A 23,290-nucleotide genomic window follows, 5' to 3' on the forward strand; every position below is an offset into this window, starting at 1 on the left:
TCTAGTCGTGCCCATACCTAAATTTTATGGGATTCCCAAATATTCATTTTTTTCCTCTCTTGCTCTGGACTTTCTGGCTCTTTTCTTCCATCTTATAAGGCATATAACTGATTTTCATTTCAGATTCTTCTCCCTAAAGATAATGCCACTAACCAATGTCCAGTTCTCAAAAGACAGCAGCCCCACATCTTCTTTGGAATTATCTCTGATTGATGCACCATCACATCCTTCTCTCTCGGATAAGCTGTACTGGTCTCCCTGAAAGTCCCATTTGAATATGCCTTCAGAGCCTTGCCCTGCAGCAGATGAGGTGACTACCACATCTTTCCTCTAGCCTCAGCCTAATGCAACAGATGTGTGGTTTATGCACACATTACAAATGCTTTAGGGGCAGTAGGGCTACACTTTCTACTCCTGAGAGGCAGGCTGACATTCAGCTGAAACACTCAGACCTCCATAAGCCTTTCTCATCCATATACTCTCATGTACCTGTCATTGGCATTTCATTTTCATGCCTCGTCTTTCCAAATCTGGTCACCAAGTCCCTAAGGCTTTTCCTTGCTGCTTCAGCTGTCTTGGACCCTTGACTCAGGCCTGGGTGCTCTGTGCTGCCTCACCAGAAGGTGGTGTTGATCTGACATCTCCAGCAGCTTCCACAGTGTTTCTCAGGAATGCCGCCTTCACTTCTGCTCCCTCTTGCTATAAGCATCTGCCATAGATGAAATCAGCTTACAGAGTAAATGCTAGCAGGCAGCATGTATGGATATGTTGGGAGGGAATATCCTGGAGATCAGAGAGACAGGAGCTTGGCCAGTGGCACCTGGAATGGGCAGGAGTGAGCAGCAGCAGAGTGGGAACCAGCATATCTTCATGCCTGACCTTCCTGGACCACAAGTGACCTCCCTGGTGGTAAGTAGAGACCCAGGGAACGTAGTGCTGGGGCAGGAGCTGGTCACAACCAAGGAGGGTGAAAGCTTTAATCTTGCTTTCTTGGTTCTTCAATAAGCCCTAGTATGCAAATCCAGTATGGGGCATTTACTCTACCTTGCCTGTGACAGCAGGATTCTGCACCTGGGGATGGGGCAACCCTGGATGTACATACAGACTGGGGAACGTGAAGTTGGAGAACAGCACCACAGAAAGGGACCTGTGAGTTCTGCTTGACAGAAAGATGAATATGAGTCAGCAGTGCCCTGGCAGCCAGGAGGGCCAACTCTGTCCTGGGAGGAATCAGGCAAAGCATCACCGGCTGGTTGGGGGAGGGGATTGTACTGCTTTGCTCTGCACTGGTGCGGCCTCCCCTTGAATGTTGTGTGCAGCTTTGGGTACCACAATATTAAAAAGACATTAAGATATTAGAGAGTGTCTAAAGGAGGGCCACGAGGATAGTGAAGGGTTGGGAGGGGAAGCCTTGGTTTGTTCAGTCCGGAGGAGACTAAGGGGAGACCTCATCACAGCCAACAGCTTCCTCACAAGGGGAAGCAGAGGGAAGGTACCGATCTCTTCACTGTGGTGACCAGTGTGGTGACCTGAGGGAATGGCATGAAGCTGTGTCAGGGGAGGTTTAGGCTGGATATTAGGAAAATGTTCTTCACTCAGAAGGTGGTTGGGCACTGGAACAGGCTCCCCAGGGAAGTGGTCACAGCACCAAGCCTGACAGAGTTCAATAAGCATTTGGACAACGCTCTCAACCACATCATGGAATTCTTGCAGCTGTCCTGTGCTGGGCCAGGAGTTGGATTCCTTGTGGGTCCTTTCCAACTCAGGATATTCTATGATTCAAAATTGTAAGTGGTGGCTAGTACAAAATAAGTTCTTAAAACATTAGGTCCAAATACAGTTTTTATAGTATTGCAGCTTTTCATATTCTTGTCAGGGATTCACACATTTGAAAACCAGAAAAGGATATACATGGGAACCAATAGTAATCTTGTAACACAGTAGCATTTCCTTATACTAATACATTACTACTCTGATATTCACAACAGTTAACAGTACTAGTCTGATATTCAGTTAACAGTACTAGTCTGATATTCACAACAGTTAACAGTACAGGGTCAAAACCACCTCAAAGTGTATGCGCTTTCTACTGTCTCACTGAACCCATCACAAAACTCTGAAGCCAATGGATGGGGAAGAGTGAGCTGTACAACAGGATGCAGCCAAAGCAATTCAGGCATAGTGAAACGCCAGGACGAAACTACAGAATTTTACCGCCTTTAGCCTAAATCACTCCATGTACGGTATACCCTGTCTAGAACCACCTTGGCTTATTAAAAAAGTCACCTCACTTGAACTTGCCCATTTTTCCATTTTACTACAGATGAACATTACTGCTACTACAGGTACTAACTTGCTCCTTCTGTGGTCTAAACCAGGAAGGATAGCTGCAGTTTTGGACAGGACTAATTATCAAAGACCACTTAATTAATTTAATTACATAATTAATTTAATAATATGGATAACTATGTCCCAGTCCACGAATTCAAACCACGGGCCTCTTTAGTTTAACAAGAGCTGTGCGACTTCCTTTCTGTTACAGTATTTCTCTATTTTCTTTAATTCCCCATATCCTCTCTTGTGATTCAGATGGGTTTGCTTTTGGTGGCACAGCACAGTACTTTCAAACTCTGATGGGAGAGGCTGTGCCAGCCACCACTGAAACTTTATTCATCTTTCCTATCAAAGCCAATTTTGCTCCTGAAACAGCTCCTGCCCGATTTAATAGATTCTTCTAAGAAATCCTTAAACCTGTTTCTTGGCAGGCTTTATTACTGCTGCCTCTCTTCACGAAGATAAATTGCTAAAGAGTATTCTGCAGCTGATTTTAGAGTGAAGACAGTTAGAAGAAAGCCTTAATAGAAATAGCTACAGGTTGCTGGAAAGCCTTAATAGAAATAGCTACAGGTTGCTGGATTGACACCTAAGAGAACTGCCTTTAGTTAAGACAACTGAACTGTACACCATTAGCTGCCAGCAGACTTTGCCTTAGAGAGAACCCCTCCAAATTCAATACCCAGTGCTCTATCATTTCATTATTATGCACATCTTCATAAACTCTGCTACCTGAATTTCCACTCTGGAAAAGTTTTGGAAACTTGCATCCTTCGAGTTTTTAAAGGGAATCCTGTAATGTGTGTTGGATAAAAGCAGACCTATTCTTCAGTAGCAAGTTGGAGTAAGACTCTCAAAGGGCTGCCAGCTATACTTTTCCAGTGAAAGGCCTTGGATACAAAAAGGTCTTTTTCCTTTGTAGTACTCCACTCAACATTAACTGAACATTTCTAGAAAAAAATTTAAAGTTGTAGGTCCTAATTTGTAAGTAGTTAAAGGTTTTATGCAGTTTGTGCAACTGTTTAATTTCTGATCCAGTCCTATCCAGTAAGAAATCAGCAGTAGTATTGAGAGCAGTAATTACACCAGAGCAGCAGCTGAGGAGTTTCATGTTTATTGGCCAGAACATCAACATAGCTACTCATTTATACAAACTAACAGAGTTTAATGCTGCTTCACAGCCTGTGTAGTTGTCAAACCATTAGCCAACAATTCTAGAAAATATTTTCATTTACCTGAGGTTCCACAAAGAAGACTGCAGATTTACATACAGTACATTTTGCATATATGTATCGAAATTCTTGTTGGAGAAATAAATTACAAACAATGGTAGAAAACCACTCCAAGCCAACCTTTGTTCAACAAGAACATGTGTGTGAGTTTTACAGTTTTATTTTTTGCATCTCCCTTACCGTAAGCAATCTATTTAGTTTATACAAAATAAACCTGTAGTTTTATATAGTTAAAAAAATCATCTTTGGCTAAACAAAGCTCTATTTTTATACATGTATTTATATATATATACAAACATCAGATATTTTACATGACCATGTAGGAACCTGTACACATAGTTACAATAGAGAGAACATTAAACAAGTTTCATACTTTTCAAAAAAGGAATCCAAGTCAGACTCAAAACAGTCTAACCCTGTCCCCCATCACCTACACAGATACGAAAGTAAGTAAACACAGACAAGGAATAAACAACTTTGTAATAAAATACTGCCTGCTTTTTTGAGGCAGAGAGGAAGCACTTAAGTGAAGTGACTTCCCTCATTGCCTTCAGTACTGTGCACATTTTGATTTCTAAGGATATGGTTAAAAGAGTACTCTTAGTAGAGTCTGACTTTTCCACAAATATGAACAGTGTTCTGCAAACTGACTATTCTGAAAACAGTTTCAGCTAGATTTAAATCTCCAATTAATAAACAACTGTCACTTAACTGTTTGTTAAGAACAAGCATGGGTAGGTACACCAATCCCCCCTGAAATCACCAGGCACTGCCAGCATAGCATGGAAGGTGAGATTTGATCATCAAAAGCAAACATTTTAGAAGGAAGCAAGTAAGATGGAAGACTGCCAGAACTGACATCATCACCTACTTAAGTCATTCCTTGTAACAATTTCCAGAGCACTGCCTAAAATGAAGACAATGCACTGTTTGGCAGCATAACAATCCATTCCACAGGTCACATTTACAATACTCCAAAGGGGTTACTGACATCATCACTGACAAATTATATGACAGTTTATTAGAAAGAGAAGTCTGCCCCATTAGTTGGCAGAGGGAGCAAAAAAAACCATGCTGACACTGAAGAAATAGTCATTGGACTCTGAAAAAGAGCCAATTCAATCCAAGTTGAAAGGCAATGCACTTAGGTGGGGCTCTTAAATGAAGTCTAACTAAATTCAGCAGACACTCTGACTGAATAAAGACTACAGCAATTCTGATCCTCAATAAAGAATAAAACCTCAAAAATAAATGAATTTATAAAACAAAAACATTTGCAAACTTCCGGGAATGTTTCTCAGGGAGAATTAAAAAAAATCCTTTTAGAAATTTGGGATAAAACAGCAATAGGTATGAGATGTGTGTATATATATATATATATATATATGTATACACACACACACTCTTTAGGTATGTTCTAGTAAAACTGGAAACAGTTATAACAAACTCCTTAAAATAGAACATAATGAATTTTTAATACACTAAACAATTTGTAAAGATAGATACAATTGCTGTCAAAACATGCCAAGTTGACAAGCTTTTGAAACAGCTTGTTTTTATGGAAGTTTTGCTCTGGTTAGTAAGTATAAAGTCACATTCTATAAAACTGTAAAGATCTGTTTTTAAATTAATTTTTAAAAGAAAATCACTTCTCAATTTTATTTTTTTTTAATAGAACAGAATGTTCATTATGTTGAAGACCTAAATTAAGTACCTGTCCCAGATGTAATTTGGAGCAGTAAAACATAATGGGCTTTGCAGCATAGCGTTCATGTAAAATAACATTTATGCTACTCTGCAAACTGACTATTCTGACAACAAATTTAGTTAGATTTAAATCTCCAATAAGTAAACAATTGTCACAAATGTTTGTTAAGAACAAGCAGCAAGATCCACCTATTCCTGAGCATCAGAATTCAATTATTAGATAAGCAGCTTTTGGAATCATTGCTATCACTGCCCTGTCTTATTTTAAAAGAAAAAGGCCTCACTTCTTAAAATACGTTCCAAGGTAACCAGGATGACACACCCGTCATTTTCCAGGATTATCTACCAATTTGATTCCAAACCACTCTAACTTTTTAAGATCACAGTTTGACATCCACCAGTGCAGTACTCTGGCAATCGAAGCAAAAGCCACCACTTTGACTTGACTGCACACCCTTATCTCTGCTTACAGAACACATTTAACCAACTGGAGATGTCACCCCCTTGAAATGATGCTGCTCCATTTGTATGAGCCCATTCTTTCCTGGTCGCTTTGTTTGTGATGTTCCCGCTCTGTTACTCTGTTAAAGAACTTCAGAGGAAACACAGACAAGTAAATAATTAATAGTGCACCAGATTTACCAAATTTAGTATTCTGGCTTGGATATCTGTCAGTAATCCCATTGCCTGAATGCAGTGGTTGTGGTCCATCGTTGTAGGTAACAGCAAGTAAGCCCTGTAATCATGAGGCAACTTGGTGTGACTTTACTTGCACTTGGATTTCTTGAACAGCTTCATTAACTGCTTGAATCTTTCTGAAACCTAACGGAGACAAAAAACAGACATACCGTTAAGGCCTCAGATTTCCATATCTACCAGGACAGATTCATCTGACAGCATAAAGTGTTTTAAGACCACCACTATTTTATTTGCTTCCAATTTAGTAGGAAAATTGTAAGAGCACCATTATTAACAGATTAACTGGATCTAGGAAGTCTTCCTATACCTTTGACACCTGAAATGGCTCTAGCTCTGTGTGGTTAACTTGGAGCCTAACTACTGGTTTAACACAGGTTTCCCTACAAGAAGGAGTTAAAAAATGAAGGCCTCAAAGTCAACGAGCCTAGAATTTTGCAGGTATAACCGTGTGTAAGATTCAAATGTAAGGACAAAAACTTATTTTGTACTCCACAAAAAGCACAGTTTATTGGTTATCTTCTACCCTCTTGTATAACTGTTGCTTCAGGCATTTACAGCTCATTATGGAGTAATGTTCCTACTAGGGATTTTACAAAACTGGTCTGTAGAAGAGAGTCAAGCATCTTTTTGTTTAGCATAGCTACACCTTACATAGAGAACTCATTCAACTCTAAGTTAGTATTTCTTATTGCTACATGCATATTGCTATAGCATATGGACTATCCACCAAACAGCTAACTGGGAAGAGCGGTATAAATGAACAGATGACACTGTTTTATCCAACCAGCCACCCCAACAGCTTCTAAACCTCCCAAAGACCCTGCAACCACACAATACAACATCCTAAAAGCCAAATCCCAAGCATGCAGGATTTCCTAACTTAGTCAAATGGAGGTTTCTCCCTTTTTAGATTTGCAGGATACAGATTAAGAGAGTCATTCAAGACATGTACAAAGCTATATGTAAACCCCTCTGAAAATATTCTACATCAATTTGACGCCTATGTCTTTTGAAATTTCGTAATTAAAAAGTGCATGAAAAAAAAGCATTTTCATTAAAAAAATGCCCTTTCTGCACAATCCTGGTACTTTTTTTTTCCAGTTCTAATTTTAATGCTTTTCTAATTTCTTAAATGTGTGCAAAGGCTTTGAACCTCTCCAAATTGTCTTTCTTTATCTAAGAGCTGATCCGACAATAAACAATCCTGTTGTTCCTGGCGTATGAGTGGTATCAATCAAACAGGTACTACGGAATCCCTGGACCATAATATTTCTATAACATATATTTTTAAGTCACAACTGGGAGAATCTAAGATTCTTATTTTTCCAAGAACCCCCTTAAGAGAAGACATGAGGAAAAGACAACTCCAAATGTGCAGAAGACCTCCAGAGATTTTTGTTCAACTGCAATTGTAAACATAGGTCATTGCTGTTATCAAATATAAGAACGATATCACCTACCTGATTTGGGCTTTTGTTGAGCCTAGTGGCCAAGGAAACAAAGGTTTTGCTTGATGGTCCTTTTCTCTGACATTCCAGTAAAATTTCTCGGTCATCATTTCTATAACAAAAATGCATTTTTAAAATATTAATACAGATAGCTGTGTACATGCACACAAATAAAATAATACATACAGGCATATAAAAAGTTTTGAGTATATCCAAACCACAGAAAACAAGTTAAACCAGCAGCAATGAATTTATAGAGCATCCTCTCCTCTACCAGCACAGAGAAACAAGAGTTAGTACAAACAAGTAGTAGTGGAGATTATGCTCCACAAATAGGAACGGCAGGATTATTATAATAGAGTTAGCACCAAGCCAAAGTCAAAGAGTTTTAAGATTCTAAAGCAGACACTTAAACTGGAATTGAAAGGAACTCATAAATTCAATAGGGGTCAGTGGTTCCAGGTGGACTTGCCTCAGTTTGCAAGGCTAAACAGCAGCTTTCACCTATGGCCTGCTGCCATTCAAGGATTAACCAGAGAGGTGTTTGACTCCTGTAAGTGGCTTACTGTAACAAACATACTCAGAGCACATCTACTGTTCACATGAGAATAAAGAGCCAGGAGGTTAATTCTTTAATATGACACCGATTTGCTGTTTGTCTCATTAATGAATTTAGGCAAAACGTATAGACACAGTCATTATATTCGGTTGAAAGCTGTCACATTCCAATAAATGATATTTAATTTCTTCCATTTCAAGGAAAAATGTAACGACTACTTATTTAAATAAAGTTGGGGTTTTTTAGGTATTGTCCTAAGATAGACAAAAACTGTGACACTGAAAACCTAGTCATATTCCTGAGGAAAACTGTAACAGTCTCTTCCTACCTCATTGGTTTGTACATTAAAAATCAAATTAGCTTTTGCTGTCTTTTTTTCCATGAAGGAGTTAATTTTCTTTCAAAATGCTACCTAGAAACTTACTTTATATCTGAACTATAGTTTAGAAAAGCCTGTTCTGAAAATTTTAGAAGCCCTTTATAAAGCACCGATTGTATCAAGTTGTAGCAAGAATAGCAAAACCTGCCAACTATAGTTTCTTAAAAGTAAGAATATACCACAATAATTTTGCATGCATTTTCAACACATACAGTCATTTATCACCCACATCCTTCTAATTGGAATATATGGGTTGAATTGTTGACTGGTACATTTCTGCAGATTGAGCAGCCTAGACCCCAAAACAAAAAACTGCTCTCATGTCTTCTAAGTGGAGGAAATCAAAGACCTCCATCCCCTACCAAGCCTGGTTGGAATTTTTGGACAGTAAAAACATGGGCAGGGGAAACAAAAAGTACAGACAGTGCAATACAGTAGGTCTTGTTATTTGTTAAGGCATGTAAGCTTTAAAAAGCAAAGCAAAGAGGACACTTGCTTTGGGAGATCTGGGTAAGTGATGGACATCAATCTCACAGAGCTATCCTGCATAGATAGGAGGCTCCCACTCCACTATTCACAGCAGGATGTAGAGCTACTAAATAACTTCAGTCACTGGCTAAATATCCTTGTCTTCCCTCTTTCCAGTATATCACTTAGTTTAAAAAAAAACAACTAAGCCAATCAAACGAATCAAATCAGAAATTACCTTGTCCAGGAAACTACTACCTCTCCCTTCTTTTTAATGATGTTTTTGGCATACAGGCTAGGTGACGATGGAGATGAAACCAAAGGAGAAGAGTCTTTGTTCTGCTGCAGCTCATCCTTCTTATTGGAGCATTGTTTGGGTGGTGAATTTATTTCTTCAGACTTGACATCACTTCCATCGCTCCCCTCACCTCCTGAGTCAGTTTCTTTTCGTTGCCTTTTTGAGTTGGAATTATCTCTGACAGCCTCCTTTTTCCTCTTTTTACTTGTTTTATCATCTATACTTATCTGGCACCCTCCACCAGTCTTTGAAGTGGGTTTTATTTCAAGATTACATTTGTCTGCTACAGTCTCATTGGAAAGCTCTTCTGTTAAGTCTATAGATGCATCGAAGCAGCACTCTTTAACTTCTTCCTTTTTATCACTGACTTCTGGGTTTCCTGTAGAAGTTGCCTGTGTCCCATTATCTGCTCTGGATTCCACTGCATGACATGAAGTTCCACTGACAATATTGTCTGCTAAGGTTATGTATGGCTTCATGCTGCATTCAGCAGGAAAAGAAGCTTGAGATCTAACATGCATTTCATTTATATTTTTGGATACTTTCAACTTGTGTGCCTCAGATTGCTCAGAGCTTTTATGTGGGCTTCTAGTGTTGCAGCTCTCTGTGTTTGAGGGTCCAAGCAACCCTGTAGTTTCTTCCTTTCCAATGCTATTATGTGACTCCTTCGGAACCTGAGGTAAGGCACAAGTTTGTTCGTGTTCAGCCCAGACATGAGGCAACTGATCCATCTCAACCACATCTGGTTTGACAGTTTCTTTCACAGTGGCTGCTGTTGCACTCTGACTGCCCCTTTCTTTTCCCCCAGTTCTTATTTCTTCTTTTCCAATCTTTGTTGAGGATGCCTGCACCTCCTTCACTGAAGCCACGTGATCAAATGCTGGTGAGGCAGATGGCATTGCACGCCTAATCTTTACAATAAAATGATCGTTGGATTTCTCCATGATTACTGCTTGCATTGGAAGGCTGGGGCGACACTGAAAACTGGGAGCAACAGGCCGACTTGTCCACGATGATGAACAACTTGATTTACTGCTAGAGTTATCCGATTCTAAGGCCAAATGAATGTCTTGTTCAGTGGCATCCTCCTCTCCAAGAAGCGCATCTTCACTGTAATGTGCACTGACAACACCCTCAGGAGTTGAGCCAGAATTATTCTCAGGTTTTAGGAAGCTGAGGTGAGCATCTGATTTCAAAGGTGATGGAATAGTTAAAGAAACAGCCAAATCTTCGAGGAGGATAGAAGAAACACACAATTTATTCTTCTGTAAATTGCATTCATCTTCTTTGCATGAAGCTGCATTTGCAGAAACCTCAAACATACAGCTCTCATCCAGCACATCTGGATCAACAGGCATATGAGTCCTGGATGCTAATGAGGGAGCTCTTACAGGTGAAACAACAGTCCAGTTAATATCCTGTTCTGGTTTAGATTCCACACATGCCTCCTTTGGAGCAATCTCCTGCCCCAATTCTGCAGCATTACCTCTGCATTTATGACTGCCTAAAAACTGTTTTTCTGGAGTCCTGAATTCACATTCATTTCTGTTGATACTGCCACCATTTTTTTCCAAGAGATCAGAACCTTGTAATAAGCTTTTGAAAATTTCACCCATTTGAGCATCACTTACAAGATTAAATGTAAGACTGGATGCTTGTTGTTCTGTGAGAAGCTCATAACTAAGATCAGACTTGTTAGCATCTCTGGATAGCTGGAATCCTTCCTTTTCATATTTTACAGCCTTCAATGGAGTAAGAGTGCCTTGCAAATTATTCTCTTTAGAGAGGTGCACTTTTGTTTGAGAATTCCTTGTGTTATCAATGGAGTTAAGACATTTTGTAAAGGCAGTTTTTGGTGCACCTGTTTTATTTTTCTCATGGTGACACTTAGGTTGTTGATAATCCACAATCTGCTTTGAAATGATATATTCTTCAGGTTTTTGAGAACTGGCTTTCAGGGACTTTTTTCTTGATCTCTGCACATCATTTTTAATCTTGTGGTTTTGCTCTCCTGCCCTTTCAAACTTACCCTCCTCACTCCCATTTCCCACATCACATAGCTTTATTATAATTCTTCTTATCTTTTCAAATAAGTAATCAAGCTGTTCATCTACAAATTTCCACAACTGTTTTTTCATATCTGACACTTGCTGTTCAAAAAGACGGTCCACTATTGCATTCTTTTTAACTTTTTTAAGTTTGGACTCTATAATATCACAGATATTCAATTTTAATGTATCGCCTAACGTGCACATCTTGGAAAAGTTCAAGTATCTTATTAATGCTGTAAAATTTATGATCCCAGATTCTATAATTCTGTGAAAATGCTGAACTGGGAAGTGTACCTTGAACTTCATGTAACTTTTCCTCATCTGTTTTCGTACAGCTCTTAGCATCTGCATAATTTCTTGTATATTTGAAGGTTCAACAATAACATGAACTATTTTTTCAAGACAAGTAATGCTCACAGTTTTATTCTTCTGAATATCCCTTGAAGATCTGACTTTGAAAGTCTGACCTTTACGCCTCTCTCTATTCTTTGTGCTTACTTTCACAGAAACAAATTTTCTACTATCTTCATTGCAACGCACAGTTTTGCTATTTTGATTCTGTGGACTGCTGGTCAAATTTCGTGTCTCAGAAGAAGCTTTTGGTCCTGACTTTTCTGTATTTTGAGAGCCTCTTTCTGGTTTAGATTCTTCTTCATCTTCATCGCTACTTACAATTTCTCCTTCTTCTATTTCATCTGAAGAGATACTTAGCTGAGACTCCACCTCTAAGTGTTCATCAGACATGCTAATAGGCTTTTGATTTTCTTTGTTTACCTCCTTTGACAAATTCTTTGATGGACAGATGACAACCGTACTTTCAGGAATTAAATCTATAAAAGAAAAACAGTTTGCTAATCATCATAAAGAATACAATTACTAAACAGATATTTTTCTTCTGTAAATTGACTGTTCAGACCTGTTTGTTTGAAACTGGTAGGAAGTTTGAGCTATAACAAGTTTGGGTGGTTTGCTTCAGCAGCTGCTAGTTTAAGGGATTTTTTTGAGTTTTAAAGGGTAAATTGAGCTTTATTTTGAGCAAATTTTGAGCTTTAAAGGACCTCAGCATTTCACCAAACATGTGATTTATCTCAAAAATACATCAATTGAAAACAGAAAAATATAGCACTTTCCATCAGTTTTGAATTTCTTTCCATTTAGTTTAACAAGTTCTCTGAACTCTGCACAAGCTAAATTATAACTGTCACATAATTATGGACTAACATTTACATACAATATGTGGCTTTTCTTTGAACAGTTTCACAATGAAAACACAATGAGAACAAGTTACCTATTAATGTTTTAATAATCCTGCAAAGGATTATGGTCTGAAACATAAGAAAACAGATTTCAATGCCACCCTACCGTTCCTCTTCCAGTAAGAAATTTAAACTTCCAAGCTACTCTCAAATACTCTCTTCAGTTTTCTCACAAATATTTGAAAGAACATGATCCTGAGTAACTTTTGCCTCCATAATTTCAGAGAAAAACCTAACAAGATCTACTCAAAACTAGGCAAAATTAAGAAACTTATATGCCTTTTTTAATAAGTTAATACAAAACTCTTATTTCAACTAGTCATCTGTCAGTAGTGACTAGCTCCAATTTTTACAGCGTGAATATTCAAATGGCTACAATCTTGGCTGCAACGTTAAGTGGTTCCACTACAAAAAAAAGGGACCACAGAAACATATGCAGTTTAAGAAAAAACAATTTATATTTTTGAGAAAGGAGTTAAAAAAAGTAATTTCTGCTTTCCAGGAGTGGATCTTCTAAGCCTTAATGTAGAAAAGAAATTAGAACATACACATACAAATACCTTTGTTATAAGTCTTCACAAGGCCTTTACAGGGACTTTCCATCTTTACTGGTTTAGTCAAAGGGCGCACTGGACTGTTCAATGGGCTGATTGCCTTCGGAATATACCTCAAGTGATTGAGATCAATGCTCAGTATTGAGCTGTCATCATCAACAGGAATTGGGTTAGTTTCCCTCTCTTTAGTTACAGGACACATTTCACCACTGAGAGAAGATGCTGTTGCTGTACTGATATCAGCTAGGTCTGTCTCTAGATCACAAGCATTCTGATCAACCAGTGGTTCATCCCTATCAGTTATCATAGTTCTGTCCAGTGACTGGGACGTACTCATACTAATTTTGCAGATATCCTTTTCCTCAGTGGGATACTTAGCACTTTCTGCAGCCAAGTTACCATCATCCCTCGTTACTTTCATTAAAGAGTCTAGTTTTGTTTCACTGATACCATCTGCAACATCAGAGGACTTCACATCACCAGAACTTCTGGCTTCTGATTCATCTAAGACAACATTTTGAGAGCCACATTGGTCTGCAGAGCTTTCTATGTCAGCAGCTAGCCATATTTCATCTTCCTCTTTCTTCCCTGCTGCTGACTCTGGAAGGGCTCCCATACTTTCACTGGCAGGTTCAGATTGTGCGACTTCTGGTGCTGGTACATTATCATCCTGCATCACACCCACCCCTGTCCCAGGCAAGTTTTCACACTCTGTCACACTCCCTGTCACCTCCAGGGGCAAAGATACAGGGTGGTTCAGCCCCATCACTGCCACTGCTGTTACTGAGACTTCTGATTCAACCAGATCACAAGCCTCTGCAGCTCCTGACAACGTGTCAGCCTGCACCACATCAGGAACCAGCACCTCTGCTGCTCCTGGCAAGACTTGGGGCTGTACCTGACCCACTTCTGCTTCTGGTAAGGTTTCTGAGATCGGTTCATCAGTTGCCCCTGCTGGCAGCACTGCAGACTGTGCTGGATCTGCTGCTGTGACTTTCGAGGCTTCATTTTCAGAACTGACAGAAACAGGCAGTGCTGGTTCCATGTTGCTCTGAGCTTCGCCATCCAGAACTTGCAGAGTTTGCTCCATGGGATCACAGTCTACAGGGTGGGTAGAATGCAAGAGTTGTGCTTGCAGTGTGAGCTCTCTTCCTCTCTCGTCAGCGGCCTTTCGAAAAGGTGTTTTAAGTCCATCTGTTGCAGAGAGACATTGTTTCTTATTAGGAGAAAGAGTTAAATTTAGCTTTTCCATAAAGCTAAGTTTTAAGTCTTTGTTTTTTGTCCCAGTGTGGTTATCTTTAGTTTTAGGAACTTTATGGTCTTTAAAGCTATCTGCTACTGTGGATGTTTCTTCCAGCTTATAGAATTTGTTTCTCTCACTTTTTGTAACATTTGTACCTTTCTTGGAGTCTTTTACAGACTGGTGAGAAAATTTTTTTGCAAGTTTTTTTTCATTTCTAAAATGCCTATTTTCATCCTGATCCTCTCTTTCTCTTTTCCTTTTTTCTTCAGTTCTGTGTCTTTCTGATTTGGAATGTGCTGTTTCCCATTCATATCTACTACAGCTTTCCTTCAAGCGTGCATATTTATGCTCTCTGCTGTTGGAATTAGAAGGTGAAGTTCTTCCTTCTCGAGAGGTATGATCATCCGTTCCCCTGTCTCTCTTGCTGTCAATATGTTTCACTTTTCTAGACTCTTCCAGACGACATTTACGTGATTCATGAAGACTCTTTGAATGTTCATTCTTTGAGTGTGGACTGCTCCCCCTTCCAGACCTCCTTGGATGTCCTTGCAGCTTTTCATTTGGTTTATTTTTTTGGCCAGCATGCTTTTCTCCTTTATCATGTGTTTTAATGTCTTTTTTTAATGCATTTTGTAATCTCTCATCAGCATACAATTCACCTCTTGTTTGAAATCTGTCTTTCCCAGTTGTTTGTTTCTCCCAGGAAGAAACACCCCTTTCTACTCTTCTTTCTACACTTGGACTACATTTGAGTTTGACGCTCTGACTTTTTTGTTGCAACTCATTTTTACTAGCCTTCTCTGAAAGGGTTTTCAGCTTCTGTTGAAGATCTGAATTCCCCTCTTCACTGTCACCATCATTTCCAGTGCTCTGATGTACTTCTCTTTTGTATTTGCCGACATTTCCCCTGCTGCACTGTTCATTACTTTTAATGTCTTTTCTTTCCTTTCTGTTATCCTTGTTGGAAGCATGGTCATAGCTCAGTGGACACATACGAGTATCATCATTGCAGAGCTCTTCAGGAGGGTATCTCAGCAAATATGGAGTGTTACTTTTTTCAGAGCCAGACTTCCCAGTGTCTGCATTATAAGCTGAGTAAGTGTGGTATGTATCTTTTGAACAGTCACTTTTCATTCGATGGTCCATCTTTATACTGTCACCTAAATCAGAAAGTCTGAATTTGGAGTCATTTGGTTTAGCTGATCCTGGAAGGTATGTTCTGGTGAAAATACTTCGATGATTGGGAAATTCTGCTAGCCTGTTTATAAAAAGAAAAAAAGAGTTGTTTATGTTATTTTTGAATTTATTTATATGTAACTAAAGCTGAACTGCAATGAATCCATATATCTCTAAAAATTGTTAACACTTTCAGTTTCAATTTAGAAAAAAATGGGGGGAAAAATGGAAATTTAATAATTTCCATTAGCACACCACAAAAGAATATAATTTATACACATATTTTCCAAAGGAAATTCATCTAAAGAAAAGGCAAGATCTGTGGAAAAATGCTGTACTGGGCCTAACTAACCATTTCAGTAACTCTAATTAGTATTTCATTGTCCAGCATTATAAAGAGCTTCCCTCCAGGAAAAAAAAAGTTGTTCTTTACAGCATTAGTGATTTAAAATAATAATAATTTAAACCCCAGAAATTCAATTGTTTACTATTTGTTAAACTGGCAACCAAAAGAATAGGTATAATGTGACTGTCCTCACTCTACCCAGTAAGCAAATATACTACCATGCTTGGAAGTTGCTGCAAGCTACACAAAACAAGAAGTAAATTAAGATAATCAAGCCTTATCAAGGCCACATGCTACTGCTGAAAGGTCATCATATTAAAAATAATATAAAAAAAATCAATTTAAAAAGGGCACATGTAGCCTGTATGGTCTAAACTTCTACTCCTTACTGATGAATGCATCAGTTACCTCACTTCTAAAAAAAACAAACCCAACCTCCCCACACAACAAAACCCAAAAAAGAAACAGACACTTTTCTACCATATTCAACAAAACATTTCATTAAAATAACGTGATTAAAGACAATGTCAACCTTTTTATATACTCTCCACTACATAGAAAGAATGATAGTGTCTAATTCATACAGAAGGAAACAGAAGTAAAAGTTACACCAACAAATGATGGCAGTAAACCATGAAATGTCTGGCTCCATTTTAGAGTCAAAGATGAAGTGGCTGCTACACAGACATTTAGTTTTGGCCTGAAATTCTACGATGATTCAGCATCCAGTCATAAGGATTCAATGTAAGTGTAAAATAATTCCATATTTTTCTCCAATACAAAATGGGGTTGGTTTTGAGTTATAAAACCGAACATTTCCTATGGGCCAATACAGTAAATTTAAATTTGAAATGAACAGCTTACAACTGGCTCTACTCCAAAAATGTGACATTGTGATGTGAACTGAGGGTTGAACACAAACAATGCTGCAGCTGTTGGAACACAAACCCCCTTTTTATATTTCTATTTCATTGAAACTGATAAGTTTTTGCTGTGCTTTAGGCTGGCTATTAAATCTATATACATGTTTGATTAATGTAATTGTATCCAAGTGGTGTTCATTTGGTGTTGTGGGATTTTTCTAATAGTTGGGTTTTGGGGATTTTTTTAGATAAGCACTAACAATTCCCTCAGAGATATTAACTTTGAAATAGTCTTCACAGACAGGTGCATTGTTTAAGATAAGGTAATTTATTATTAACCATGCGGCAGGCATGGCATGTTTCTAAGATCTCAAAGTGCTACTTTACCCACAATTTTCCAGGATGGATGTTTCCAAAATACTTAGATCAAATACCTTGTTCATAAATTTTAATCACCATCAGATTATATTGCAATGTAACTTGTAAAGTATTTAATGATGTTAAATATTCAAAACAATTAAGCATTTTCCAAACAATGTAATTTAAAACTCAGAATACTGCACTCAAGTGTGTGAAAATGACAACTATTGTGTCAAAGCTAATCACCTGAAAGAATTACACAAGTTAAAACCTCTTGATCTCCATCAGATATTGTGTGGTAATTTTCAGTAGTTAGAAAAAAATAATTGCAGCTAATATGCTTTTAGCCTTTAGCACAGTAGTGTCAAATGAACCTTCTTTATGACACCTTTTGGCGCAAGAAAATATCAAATGGTCAAACTAAAATACAAACAAACCAATGATGTGGCTGATGTCACACAAGTGACAAGCAGGTGATCTTGTGACAAACTAGGGGTCCTGTATCTTGGACACCTGCTCTGGATTCATGTGCTTCAGAGGCCATACTCTCAGCTACTCTCCCATCCATACTTTACTGTTTTCAAGTCCTTGCAGTAAGACCAGTAGTACATAAAAATAACCAAGAATTCTCTAGTTGCTGTCCTCCACCACTGGAGACAGGGATTTCCTATCTTGACATAAAAACATGATAAGACAAAAACTACGTTTTCAGTTCCACTGTCTATTTGTACCTTTGATGGAGATGACTGATTTCTTCATCCTTACGGTTAATTTCCACTCTTGCTGTTTTGATAAGGGCTGAAATATTCTTTTTGAGGGCTTGGTTTTCATTCTGTAGAATGACATTCTATTTTAAACGTATACAAAACAGACAGCAAAAGAGAGAAGAAGAGAAAAAACAAGAATTAGCTTGGGTATCCAAACACATAATGAAAAACAGTGCAAGTCAACAACTAGAAAAATATCCCACCCTTTGCAAACTGACAGTAGGATGTTTACAAACTCTTTTGGAGAAGTCAGAATTACTGAGATCCAAAGATGTTTGTGCGTTTTTTTTTTTACATCACTCACATTTACGCTCATGTTTGTGTTCCTGGTCATTATTTAAAATGTCTTACACAATTTATTGCTTTCTTGGTCACTATGTCAAATGAGAGATGTAGCTTTTAAGCACTTTCGCAGAAATAGGGTGATTGTATTCCTTTCAAGGTATCAAAATCAACTTTGGGTGTTCTATCATTCTAAAATTTCTAGATATGATGTTCTAGAACCATAACTGTCAATCCTGAAGATAGTCCTTTCACTTGTTAATTGTCCTCAGCAAAGCCTGCTCAGAAAGGTGGACAAGTTTTGCAGAAGACAATACAGAAGTATCACAGGGCAGCAGCTGTTTACCATTGCAAAGCATAAAACCTTTAGGACTTATCTGTAATACACAGTAGAGCACACTGCAGAATTGCCTCAAATAATCTATCTCTGTAGAATGGCACAGCATAGGAACACTAGCTCAAGCTGAAGAGCAGTTCAGATTTATCAAAAAGGCACTATGTCCAAAGCAACACAGACATCCTCTTCCAGTTCTAGTGATAGCTCAAGCACCTTTGCAACCCCCTCCCTAGTGCATTAAAAAACCAAGAATACTGGATACCTTTCTGACAACTATTCATTTGACATGCTTATTTTCTAATTAAGAAGATGGAATACAGCTTTTAAGCAAATAAAGTCTTACTGCACCCAACATCATAAAACAAACAAATGTCCCTACTGATTTTGTCAGTAGGCTATCCCAACAACTATCCTAGGCAGACCAAGCTCCTAGCACCTATAGGGCTGCTCTACCAACCACACATGGATCAAGTCTGGAAAGCATGAAATTGCCTTCTCAAAGCAACATTCAATTTTCTTTACATAAATCTTGACCACGTTTCCCTTTGAACTACAGTACCTGTGCCTGTATTTCTTTAAATTTCTTCATCAACTCTTTAATTTGCTGCTGACATTTTTCATATTCAGCCTGCAACTGTCAAAGAGAGAAGAATTCACAGCACAGAAGTGCAGAAAACGTTAATTATAGAGAAAACTTACATCTCTACACTTATAGTTAGTTAACACAGTACTGCATATTACACAGCTCTGTTTTTTAACCAAAAGTAACATATTAAAGCCATATTTAAACAAAAGGCTCCAATTGGTATGCAGGTCTCTAAACCACCACAAACACTCAGACAAGAGGAAATCTATGTCTGCTTGCCTAACAGTAATAAAGAATAACAGGAAGTCATATTACTGTGAAATTAATGACATCATTATCAAGGAGCAGGAGTTCTGAGCACCAAATAGATGGGGACTTGCTTCTCAGATTTTATGTAACACGAAACAGATAAGGAAAAACACAACAAAAAGTTACTACAAACAAACTTGGGCTGCAAAGGACACGATCCTGTTAGGATCACAAAATTAAATAAAATAAATTTGGCATGAGCTCTTCTTTAAAATTAGATAGGGACAAAGCTTTCACAGAAGAATGGACAACTTCCATTCAGTCAACTGCTCACAAACTTTCAAAGTGACATCACTCAATAGACTCCTGGATATTTTGCTCCTGCTTCTTTTAACATCTGTGGATGTCTGCCCCTTTTACGCCGTTTAAATGTGTCTTATGGGCCAGAAGAGGTGGTGCTCCAGAAGTGAGTGTTCTGTTGATTTGCTAGAAGCAAATGGCTATTCTCAGTCTCAAGGAAAGAATTTAAGATAAATCCATGACCTGTCTGCTTTACTCTGGTAAAATCTGCTGGGAGAAATGTCAAGACTAGCTTTGTATCAGACATCTGAACAGATACTTGACTAGAGGGAAATTACAATACATTTTCCCATAATGTAGTTGATACATAAACTGTGTGCAAAGGATGCTACGTGAGAATGGACCATGTTACAAGAGTGACAGATTCACTTATTCTAATGGGCTTGTTGACATAACAGTTTATTAGCACAGTCTTGTTTTTATTTATTTAAAAGCAGTTTGCCTATTTAACAACAATGTGAGCATGCTGACATTTTCTGTGTTTCACACAAGAAAACTGGGAATAAAAAAAACCCCAAAACAGATTTTTTTCTACATTAATACATACCTCATCGTAGGATGCTTTCTTTGCAGTCCCTTCTTCAATTAATATCTCATCAAATAAATTTAAGCTGATTCTAGATGGAGTAGAACTTGGAGCAAAATTGTCTGTATAAAGAAAATTAATTACATAAGGATAAAGGTATTTTTCTAGTCATGTTGCATTGTGTACGCTGTTCTATGCTGCCCGTGCATTTTGTTTTTACTTTTTGTACTCACAAGGTAACAACACACAAAATAAAGAGCTATTAGATGCTTATGACATATCATGTTGCAATAACATACACTGAGATTTCTTGAGATAGTTGTCCATAAGTGAAATGAAAAAACCAAAACCAACCAATAACCCAACACCCAAGCATCCCAATCATTTAGATAACAGTGCTTTTTCCTCAAATCAGCCTGTGTGCTCTGTTCAGCAAATATGCATAACTGACAAGACCTGGCTTATGACACCTCTGAAATACAGATTCATTTGCAGAGAAATAAATGAAGTTAGCTATCCAAGCTGTGCTCCAATCCTTTGGACAATACCATAATGCAAAAAGTATTACCACCACACTGGAAGAGGACATACAAACATCTTATCCGTACAGAGCAAAAATCTCACCGCTCCTCTCTTCAAATTCCAAAAAAAACAAGGTCCTTCAGAGCTGGACTATATAGACTGTTTTCACTGCATTTTTATTCCTTCTTCTGGCTTTTACATTCACTAAACAACACATCTCCATATGTGAAATACTGACTTAAGAAATGCAAAATGTAAAGCAAGGAAGATATATAGATGCTTTATGTCTGTAGGGTATAGCTCTCCCATAAAAATTCAATGGTCTTACAGCAGTAAGGTCAGTAGAGAAACAATTGCTTAAATATAAGAAACAGCCTTCCATTGAACAGCACATTAAGGTTCCTAAAAAAGAACATGCTGGGTTCATTTTTTTCTTACCTTCAAAGAAGGGAAATTAATTTACATTACCATGTCAAATTATTTGGAAAATAAAAGGTTAAAAGGGTCTCCTGAACATACTGTATCATACAAGAAGTATATTTTGGATCTCTCACTAGGGATTTAGTGATCAGTGTCTGTTTGATCTGATCCAAAAGCTTACAAAACCACAAAATAAAGGTGTTTTTTCCAAGCTAAAATGTCCTATATCAAACCCAAGCCTCTTAAAATAGCCAGTATCACAGGAAAAACGTCTTTCATTCATTCAGCTAATAGATCTAAGAATTCTCTGCTCTATTAATACAGTCTAACATATGTCTTGAATTTTAACAAGTAGTTCAAAGCTAAAACCACTTGGTTTACTGGAAATCAGCCTAAGAAGCAGAGACTATAATGCTCCAAGCCAAAGAGCAAGACACAATCAACCTACCAGAAACCGACAAACTGCTGTCCAAGCCATCATAAATATCCACTGAGCTGTCGTCACCTTCCTTGAAGGGAGAAGCTTCAGCTAAAGCAATGAAAAAAAAAAAAAAAAAAAAAAAAAGGCCAAAGTAATAAATAATTTCATAAACTCCAACCTCTACCTTTCCCATAAAGTAAGTGTAGCTGTGATCCTAGACCAGTAGAGAATAGTAAAAGTAATAGCACAGACTAGTAAAAGACAAGGGAATTTTATCCAGTAATCTATTGCTACTGTGGAGTAAAGATCTTTAGTCACCAGGGAGCGAAGACAATCTCGTAATATCAGTTCCTAAATACAAGAACTGTGCACGAAGCAAATTATATGGCTTTAGGTACAAATAAATTTTAAAATTATAAATTAAATAAACTTGATCTAAATTTGAAATTGTTTTCTAGAACACACTGAATACAAAAGCTATACAACTAAAAACCAAAAGAATTGATATGATAAAACCACTGCTGTTAAAAGAAACATTTCTTGCTAAAAAGAAAGTACTGTAGCAGTCTGTATCATAATTCAAAACAATTTGTTTTAGTATTGCCATCTACTCACACACTAACTGGTTCTGTAAACGTATTTTAATCTAAATCTCCTCAGTCTCTCTTCATGTCTTTTTCCAATGCCTCTTATGACTGTCATCTCCTCCATGCGAACCTCTCTAGTTCTGTAACAAACATTATTTCTATAAAGAAACATGTCAATATCCACAGTCCTTCTGAGGCTGGGAATCTCAAAAATATGTGTCAAATCAACCAACTGCGGAGCTGGAAATAATGCTGGAGCACCTTGATTACTGGTACTACACCGGATGATAACACATAGCCTCTTACAAACAGCAAACAAAAGAGCAATTACCCTACTGTTCATATGCAAGCTTCACTAAGGTACAGCAAAGAGTAACTTATACACTATGAAACACAGGGGAGAGACCAATTCAGATACCCCCTCAAAACACTCCAGAAATCCAAAGTGCACAGTTATGGTTTTAAATACAAGCTTACTAGGGATGAGGCCACAGCCACAGCCGTTTAATTACAGTTGAAGCTTACCAGTATTTGTCTCAACTTTAAATTTATTTTTAAGTTATTTTTGGACCTTTCTATTTTCATAAATCTGTTTGTATTAATTCCCTGCAATCCAGAAAGTAATCCAACACATCTTACCACCGTAGCGGATATCAAACAGTCCCAGTCCATCCTCATCCGCTGCCATGATACAAACTTCCTATGGCTTCCCCATCTGTGAGTAAAACATCAGAGCAAAGAGAACTGATTAACTGGTAATTTCAGAATAACAAAAACATAAACCAGAAGCACCTTGAAATAAGACATTTACACCTGAGCTGCCCGTGGCCTTTCTTCTTCAATAAAATCCAACACCAGAATGAGAAAACTCTTACAACGAGAGAACAAAACACACTTTCAAGTATGAAGTTATCAAATAAGCATTCTGAAGACATTTAGTTGTATTTTATAGCTCCTATAAAGAAAATCTGATATGAAAAGAAGCACTTCATTCTATGAACAGGTTACCTGAAAGTGCATCTTAACCAGTCAAAACAACCTGATTCGATAATCCCGATTTCTCCTCTACTGATCATTTAAGAGCAACTTCCCCTTGTCTGATATCGCTAGTCAAACCAGTAACGAGCGGAGGCAGGCGGGGTGGAGAATGAGGATGGGACATTAGGAGGGGGCAGGATGAGGGACAGCGGGGGGTGGGGGTGGGAGCGGAGCAGTGCTGAGCAGCGGCCAGGCAGTTCAGAGGCAGCGGCCCTTGCTCAC

The 23,290-nt window shown here is 38.0% G+C and overlaps 1 protein-coding gene across 1 annotated transcript; it reads right to left on the reverse strand.

Annotated features, from left to right (window-relative positions):
* Window positions 1–3,434: 3,434 nt before the first annotated feature.
* On the reverse strand, window positions 3,435–22,748 carry CASP8AP2 (caspase 8 associated protein 2). Its single transcript, XM_008929957.2, has 9 exons — window positions 22,670–22,748; window positions 21,471–21,551; window positions 20,102–20,202; window positions 18,919–18,993; window positions 17,705–17,820; window positions 12,992–15,486; window positions 9,065–12,005; window positions 7,433–7,532; window positions 3,435–6,095 (listed from the first exon to the last, which is right to left on the reverse strand). The coding sequence occupies exons 1-9, from the start codon at window positions 22,716–22,718 to the stop codon at window positions 6,039–6,041; spliced, it is 6,015 nt and encodes a 2,004-aa protein (XP_008928205.2). The 5' UTR covers window positions 22,719–22,748; the 3' UTR covers window positions 3,435–6,038.
* Between the last annotated feature and the right edge of the window lie 542 nt (window positions 22,749–23,290).

This window comes from Manacus vitellinus, unplaced genomic scaffold (assembly GCF_001715985.3).
Source record: "Manacus vitellinus isolate BGI_N305 unplaced genomic scaffold, ASM171598v3 scaffold_4_pilon, whole genome shotgun sequence".
Lineage (NCBI taxonomy): Eukaryota > Metazoa > Chordata > Aves > Passeriformes > Pipridae > Manacus > Manacus vitellinus.